Raw genomic sequence first — 8,904 nt, forward strand, 5'->3', positions numbered from 1 at the left:
AAACCTAGACATTTTGGTAAATAATTTGAAAACATGGTTTTTTTTTGTAATTTTTTTATTAAACCTACTTATTTAAATTTTTTTCTATTAAGTAGCTTTGTCCCGTCGAAAAATGTATATTTTAGTAGAAAAATAAAGAAAATAATTAAGAAATTATTTATCCGTGCGTTCACACGGTTCGTACAATGTCATTATAAATAGTAAATTAATATAATATATTGATGGTTAAAAATGTATATAAAATGCAAAAAGAATAACAAATTTTTGTTTTTATAAAAATTTATGTATTCATCAATCATAAGTGTCTCATGTTAAATGTAATTTTATAAGTAGTTTCGGCCCATCGAAAAATGTATGTTTTTAATAAGAAATTTATGTATTTATCAATCATGATTGTATCATGTTTTTTTATAAAATAAAAAACAAACATTAGTAATAAATTTTATAGTATAAATGTTAACATTTTATCATAAAAAATTACTAACATTTTTTTATAATTGAAATTTTTAATTATTTTTTTTTGAATCAAAGTGAATTTCATTAATTCAAAAACAATACAAAGCAAAGCGATCAATCGATCCAGCTATACAAGGATAAACATAGAGACTAAAAACCATCAGGCCTTACATCATAAGGCTTGCTAAGTGATTCCTAAGACTCTTATCTTTCCAACCTCTATGAATAATGTTCTCAATAATACTTTGAGTGATATTGAGTCCATCATGATTATAAATACATTGGTGTTTCGAAACTGCCACACCCCATAGATTATCTCGGTGAAAGCTAATTTTAGCATCTTTGCCCGCCATCTTTTTTTATTAGAATTCATAATAACCCATTGCAGTTCTTCACTCACTACTAAAAAAATTGAATTTAGAGAGGGAATTATTCCGTCACTAATTCACAAAATTCCGTCACAAAATCATTTAGTGACGGATTTAGCGAGGTGGGAATATCCGTACCGAATTTCAATGTCGCAAATAGTTTGTGAGGGATTTTAAATTCCGTCATAAACTGTTAAGGAATAATTCCGTCACTAATTTTAAATTTCCGTCAGAAACCATGCCAAAGAAATCCTTCAGAAATTTGTGAGGGATTTTAAAATACGTCAGTAAATATACTTTTGTGACGTTTATATTCCGTCACTAATTGCTAAAGACTAATGTTTGAATACTCGCTTTATGAGGGATTTATTCCCTCACTAATCAATGAGAACTAACCTGAAGTTATTGAAATTGTAAATTTCCTGACAAATGTATTTAATATTAAAACTAAATTTACTATATCATAATAAAAATAAATCAATCACAATATGAAACAACATAAATAGTTTTAGTGAATATCATAAATATTCCCCAAATAGATACAAATAGTACTAAAATTAAGTTCTTAAGACTAAATATTAAAACCATAGTATTTTTTCGTTGACATTAAATATTACAACTACAAGTTCAAAAAAAGATCTTAAAATTAAGAAATTACAAGGAAAATAGTACTATCATTGTTCTTGAAACTAAGTCATGACAAACAAAAGTGAGTTCACTACAATTTAGTAGTGTATTTCAAGAAGTGGGTGGAGACGGATTTTGAGCCGAACGGTGAGGTTGATGACCTCCAGAAAAACTTTCCATAAATCGGAATAATTGTTCTCTAAGCAAACGTGAGTCTTCTTGTGATGCACGAATTAAATCCTCATGAGTCTTGAGTTTCTCTTTAAGGGTGTTGTTTTCAACAGACAAATCAGAAATAACAGTCTTCATGTGTTCATATTCAGTTAGTGAGATACCGTCAGATATGGAAGATCCAGATGACTTGTACTTTGCTGCTTCTGGTCCCAAACCATATATACGACCTTTCTTGTCCACTCCTCCAACAACATCTAAGAAGATGATGTTGTCAGATTGATGACTAGAAACATCATCTCCAGGTGCCTCTTGTGAGTCCCTCTCAATAATCCTTTTTTCATACTCATTCTGTAATTAACAATTAAGTAGATAGGAAAAATATAATCAGTCGAAACACAACATATCATAATATTAATAGTTCATAAGAACTCGCACAATCTTGTACTAGTAGGTAAATAGTTTGTGGCACGAGTTATGAAAAGAAAGTTAATTAATAAGTGATATAACATGTGGGCATAAGCTTGAATAAGTGGCTATAAAAACTTACTGGAGTTTTTTTGTTTTTCAAAAAACAGAAGTAAATTATACTTTCATGCTTCACATATAACATAAATGTACTAAGTGAACAATGAGTGTTAGTTTATGTCCTTCCAATCCTATCCAATTTCATGCTTATTTCTAATTCTTATTATAGTTATTTCTATGTGAACATTGTTTTGGGCATTGAGTGTTAAATTAAAATGCATCAGCAGGGATAGAAATTAAAAATATCTAGGCAAATGTTCATAAAATTTTATAGGATCTCAATAAATGAATGACTAAATAGAAAAAAACATAGATAAGCATTAGATTCTCCTACTTAGGATTGTGTGGAAAATATCTATCATCAACTTCAAAAATTAATGTATCCCTTGACTTTGTTAATGTAGCTTTTGAGAGAACAAATATTTCTTATGGCTGTAGTAACCTATCTAGTAATTTTGTTTTTGTTGCATATTATTTTATAACTCTTTATACTTTGGATCATATTGCCTTAGCAGAAAGCTGAAGCATTAGATTCAAACTGCCCAAACTCTAAGTCATATGAAATGTTGTTGTTAATAGTGTCCTTTTGTTGATTGTGTACTAAACGGCTTACAATATTATAAATGTTCAATATGCCATCAGTAGTTTGAACTGATACCTAAGTACCTTAATATTAACCATTTGCAACCACTATATCACAGAGGACTTAATTTACTTCATGTGGCTAAACTCATTCTTTGATAACACCACTCATTTTAGTAGATAAAAGCATTAATACACCATTTTAACATCATTATTACGAACATTATTTCATGCATTGGTACAACATAATATAACAACATTTAGTATAAACATTTTAGTTTATGAAATTGTAACTTACAGCAACCATCTCTGATTTTGAAGAAACCCACTTGTTTGGGTTACCCTTTACTCTGTGTGTCTTTTGAAATAACTCCCAACAAGTTGGATTTGTATCTGAGGATTTTTTCTAAAAAGAAAAAAAAATATAAATCAATGTAAATTAAAATTGAAATATTTAACATTACCAAAGAAATTCAATTTCTTACTAGTCTCTTATAGTGCTCGGTTGTTGGAATTGATCCTCCAGTGTGTAGTGGGCCATCCGAAGATCTTCTATTATGAGTGTTAATTTGTGACTTTCTTTTCCACTTATCATCATTCCATTTTTCTTCTAATATCTTGCGCGTTTCAATAGGAATCCAATCACCCGGATCAATATTCTTTCTCACCCTATACATTGTGTTTGAGTATACATCAGAGGCTTTATGATCAAATATCTTCTTAATTTCTTCCTTGTGTTCAGGTAGCCACTTGTACTTTCTCTACAATATTGACAATATAAGTTAATATAAAAAATGTTAATATAACAAAATTCTGTTAGGTTCTTAAAACTTAAGAGTTCATCATTCTCGTCATGTATCAATGATATCAAAACTCAATATTTACATGGAAATAGGATGCATGCTAAGCCAACAATAGATGAAAAAAATTCTCTGATACAAAACAAAACAGGATGCATGCTTAGCCTTTAAAATTCCTATTGGCATACTAGCCTTTAAAATGCCAAGCAAAATTTTCCATTGATACAGAAGGAAACAGGATGCATGCTTAGCAGCATCAAATTCAATATTTCCACTTAAAATATTTCCAAAATTTTAAAAGAAAGAAGTATAATTTCAAACCATAGAATATATAAAAACTCTAGACAAATTGTTCATCCTTATCCTATTGTACCTCAAACTCTCCAAACCACAATTTGTTCACAACTTTATATTCATCGTCGCCCTTCATTTCTCCATAGTTTGCCCAAGACACTACAAACTTACGTTTGATAATTTTTGCAATCTCACGCGTAGGCTGAATTGCAGGGTCAAATCTACAAAAATTTAAATAAATTATAATATAAAATCATGATTTATTTATAAGTTAAATGAAGTTATTAAAACTTACGTCTTTTGTGGACCTGGACGAATCCAAATCCGTCCATCAGTAGGGTCCTTACTTCCAATTTGTGGAGGTGAATCGACATGGGATGATGATACATGTGGATCATCACCGGATGCAGCAGTTGATGGGACATGTGACAGACTAGGTGTAGAAGAAATAGGTGGACTAACTGAGGAGGAAATATGAGGGCTATGGGTGGAGTGCTGAAATTGAGAATCTGTGGCTCTATGAGATGTGGAAGAATTTGTAGGTTGGCCAACAATAGATGGTGACAAGGTAGTGGTACCTCTACCTCTTTCAAATGAAACATGAGGGCTAGGAGTTGAGTGTTGAAATTGAGAATGTGTGGCTCTTTGAGAAGTGGAAGAATTTGTAGGTTGGCCAACAATAGATGGTGACAAAGTAGTCGTACCTCTACCTTTTTCTGATGAAACATGAGGGTTAGGAGTGGATTGCTTTGTAGGTTGCCTATTTATAGTTTGTGACAAAATAGTGGTACCCTTAAATCTCTCGGGTGAAAGATGGGGGGTAAAAGTGGAATGAGGAAGTTCAGTATTTGTAGGCTGGCCATTAATAGATTGTGACAAAGTAGTAGTGGCCCTACCTCTCTTACCTTTACAAATACCCCTACCAATACCTCTTCCTCCACCCTTCGTTTTATCATTGTCCTCCATCTATAGACAAAAATAAAAACATCAAATTGATTAATGTACATAAATAAATAAAAATTAAAAAAAAGTACACACAAACAAACAATAATTTTCATGAATATGCATAAGAATAACACAAATATTAAATTAATTTATTCTTAAACAAGCAAAAAAACAAATAATATTTTTCATGAATAAATGATGCATAATACCATAATAATCATAATTGTCGTCATCATCCCATCCATCTTCTTCCTCCTCCTCCCCCTCATCCTCTTTCTCCTCCTCATCCTCTTCCTCGTCTTCCTCCTCCTCTTCCTCTTCCTCTTCATCTTTCTCATCCCCTTCCTCCTCCTCCTCATCCTCATCCCCGTCCTCATCCTCATCCTCATCCTCATGGCACTGATGAAAATCATCATCATCATTTGAAACAACTATAGGTATTTGATGAACATCATCATCTTGATATGCATCAGTTGTTTCATGTTTGTTTTTTTCCATAGATTGAATGGTACTCCGTGCCTTGGTTTTTATGACTCCTAGCCAACCTTGTTGCCCTTCAGGAAATGATGTAAAGTAAACTTGGTCAGCTTGTTGGGATAATACAAAAGGATCATAATTTTGATATCTCCTAGATTTTTTAATCTCAACATTTCCATAGTTATCCATCTTTGTCCCTTGAGAACTAGGATCAAACCAATCACATTGAAATAAAACCACCTTCTTTGTCGGGTGACCAGTGTACTCTAGTTCGACAATGTCATTCAAAACTCCATAGTAATCATTTTCTAATGAATCAAATTGCCCTCCCCGAACACAAACATTGTGATTGGTTGTACTCATCCCTTCATTTCGAGATTTGGTCACAAACTTGTAGCCATTAATAACATAACCAGACCATTTAACAACTTCTCTAATAGGGCCCCATGCCAAACTCCTTAAAAGCACATCGTCTATCATGTTCCTTGAATCAAGCACCTACATTAAACAATATTTTAAATTCAACCTAAAAAATTGAATGCACTAGACTTAAACTATAAATATTCACGTACATATGTTTTGAACCATGTTGGGAATGATGCGGAAACTTGCTTATCCAAATCAGTTTCATTCAACTGAGGATCTAACTCTCGTAACAAATCAGAGTGCATACTACACAAAGATGATACCCGTTAAACTTGACTTCATAAAATATACATGTGTGAAACTTTTAACTTTGAAATACTTACTCCAGGTAAGGTACCACTTCAGGACAATTTAAAAGAATATACAAGTGAGCAGCTTTCATTTCCTTATCATCCAAGGTAGAAGTGGTACTTTTTCCAAATGGACGGCCCGGGTAATTAAAGATTGACAATGGAGGACCCATTGAAAAATCCTCTCCCCCATCATCATTTCGTGGCACTCTTGTTCTCCTTGATGGAACATCGGGTGGATAGTAATAGGAAGCAAATGTGGACATCTCCTCTAATAAATATGCTTTACAAATCGAACCTTCAACACGAGCCTGATTCGTTACCTTTTGTTTTAAAGTTCGGATGAACCTATTGATCAAATCAAGAATATACTTGGTTAATTTCCTTATTTTTATTCATTTATCAAAGAAATTATAATAATGTTGAATAATTAACCTTTCAAATGGATACATCCATCTATATTGCACAGGACCGCCAACTCTTGCTTCATAAGCTAAATGAATAGGAAGATGTTCCATTGAGTCAAAAAAGCTTGGAGGAAATATTTGTTCTAATTTGCACATTATGATTGGAATGTTTTCCTCCAAACTACGCAATTTATCCTCTCTCAACAAAGATGACGTAATTTCTCTAAAGAATTGGCTGAATTCAGTCAGTGTATTCAAAATCGGTTTGGGTAAGGCTTTGAAGGCTAATGGTAGCAAACGTTGCATGAATACATGGCAGTCATGACTCTTCATGCCAAACAACTTTGCTTCCTTCAAGTCAACACATCTACTTAAATTAGAAACATAACCATCTGGAAGCTTAAGGTTTTTAACCCATTCACATACAGCTACTCGTTGTTGTTTGGTTAATGTATATTGTGCCTTTGGTTTTACAAAGTTACCATTGCTGCCAGGTTGAAGCTCAAGTCCCCTACGCTTGCAATATTTTTTCAAGTCCCTCCTAGAGTTGAAAGTATCTTTAGTCTTACCTTTTGTATCCATTACAGTGAATAAAATATTAAGAAACACATTTCTCTCAATGTGCATTACATCGAGATTGTGTGGGAGAAGATGAGTTTTCCAATATGGAAGTTCCCAAAATATACTTCGTTTTGTCCAATGATGATCTACCCCATAGCCTGGTGGTTTACATTCTTTGGATTCTTCCGCACTAGGTAATTTTCTAACTTTTTCCCACACCTCTTGACCACTTAATCTTTTTGGAGGAATTGATGTCTCAACTCTACCTTTTGTAAATGCATTCTTATTCCTTCTATATGGGTGATTTTGTGGTAAGAATTGTCGATGACAATCAAACCATGAGGTTTTTTTACTAGATTCAAGGGTGAATGCCTTAGAATTCTTCATGCAAATTGGGCAAGCTAGTTTTCCCATTGTCATCCAACCACTTAACATCCCATAGGCTGGAAAGTCGTTAATAGTCCACATTATTGCGGCCTTCATCAAAAAGTTTTGCTTCAAGGAAACATCATAAGTCATAACTCCATCGTCCCATAACATTTTCAATTCATCTATCAAAGGGCGCAAATACACATCAATGTTCCTCTTTGGGTTGGATGGGCCAGGAATTATAATGGTCAAGAACATAAACTCTCTTCTCATGCACATCCAAGGTGGCAAATTATATGGAGTGATAATCACAGGCCAACAAGAATAAAGCTTGCCTGTTTTGTCAAATGGAGCAAATCCATCTGAACACAAGCCTAATCTAATATTTCGAGGATCTCGAGCAAAGTTGGGCCATGTTTCATCAAAGTGTTTCCAAGCTTCTGCATCTGACGGATGAGATAACGAACCATTCTCCCTTGGATTCTCACGATGCCATCTCATTTCACGAGCTGTTTGTAATGAGGAATATAAGCGTTGTAGTCGCGGAACAAGTGGGAAGTACCACATAGTTTTTCGTGGAACTAATTTATCATGTCCCCGTCTTCTAACATGCGTATATCGCTCCTCTCCACATATTTTACACTCTTTGAGTGTGTCATCCTCCTTATAATACAACATACATCCTTTCACACAACAATCAATTTTTGAACTCGCCAGCCCTAGTTTAGCAATCGATTTCCTTGCTTGATAAAAACTTGTAGGCAGACAGTTATTCTTTGGCAAAGCATTTCCCATAAATTGCATCCATCCATTGAAACAACCTTCAGACAACCCATAGTCTGCTTTCAAACTTAATGCTGTTAAAGATGCTGACAACACGGAGTATCTATCACAACCATCCCATAAAGGTGATCGTGCTGCTTTCAACATTTCAAAGAACTTTTCTGCCTCTTCATTAGGATATTCTTCCATTATATCCTCTTCGTCTTGACCTTCTTGCTCTACATAGTTTCCAATTTCTGGTCCTGCGGCATCCATTACTAACTGCTCATAATTATCAAACATTTCCCTCTGACCTCTACTTCCATAATATGACTGACTAACAACCACGGGAGGAATTGGGGGAATTGCCTCACCATGGTTTGTCCAATGATAATAATCACTCATGAATCCCCTCCTACATAGATGTTCCTTCACTTCTTCTGGATTTCCAAATTTCATACACTTGCAATTCTTACACGGGCATCTAATATTCCCTCCTCCAATATTATTTTTATCTTGTGCCAAAGCAAACATAATAAACTCATGAACTCCAATATTAAATTCTGCAGTGATATTCTTATGACAATCAACTCTATTATTCATCCACTTTCTATTTTCAGGTACTTCCATTCTGATGCATTAATTACACAATGAAGAATTAATCATCGATCATGTATCACTTCAAAGTTTAACATCAAATATATAGAAATATAATGGAAGCTATAAGGATTTGCATGTTAAAAGCACAAAAAGAAGTAAATATATAACCCCTGACATAGCATATTTGTATAAACAATTTAAGTAATTTCTTATTAAATGAGCTATTTTGGAGAGCTAAAAT

The 8,904-nt window shown here is 33.4% G+C and overlaps 2 protein-coding genes across 2 annotated transcripts in view; both read right to left on the reverse strand.

The window, feature by feature from the left end:
* Window positions 1-1,415: 1,415 nt before the first annotated feature.
* Window positions 1,416-8,904, reverse strand: part of LOC131617318 (uncharacterized) — an 8,718-nt gene continuing 1,229 nt past the window's right edge. Inside the window, exons 2-6 of the mRNA XM_058888629.1 lie at window positions 4,122-4,792; window positions 3,906-4,047; window positions 3,218-3,493; window positions 3,031-3,138; window positions 1,416-1,973 (exon numbers count right to left, since the gene is read on the reverse strand). Of these exons, the coding sequence (XP_058744612.1) occupies window positions 1,563-1,973; window positions 3,031-3,138; window positions 3,218-3,493; window positions 3,906-4,047; window positions 4,122-4,792 (1,608 nt within the window). The 3' untranslated portion in view covers window positions 1,416-1,562. The remainder of the gene's footprint in view (window positions 1,974-3,030; window positions 3,139-3,217; window positions 3,494-3,905; window positions 4,048-4,121; window positions 4,793-8,904) is intronic.
* On the reverse strand, window positions 4,916-8,693 carry LOC131619209 (uncharacterized). The gene is made up of 5 exons (XM_058890332.1): window positions 6,400-8,693; window positions 5,998-6,312; window positions 5,821-5,920; window positions 5,172-5,746; window positions 4,916-4,925 (listed from the first exon to the last, which is right to left on the reverse strand). Exons 1-5 carry the CDS (start codon window positions 8,691-8,693, stop codon window positions 4,916-4,918), a joined length of 3,294 nt encoding a protein of 1,097 aa, XP_058746315.1.

Source organism: Vicia villosa, linkage group LG7, assembly GCF_029867415.1.
Source record: "Vicia villosa cultivar HV-30 ecotype Madison, WI linkage group LG7, Vvil1.0, whole genome shotgun sequence".
Lineage (NCBI taxonomy): Eukaryota > Viridiplantae > Streptophyta > Magnoliopsida > Fabales > Fabaceae > Vicia > Vicia villosa.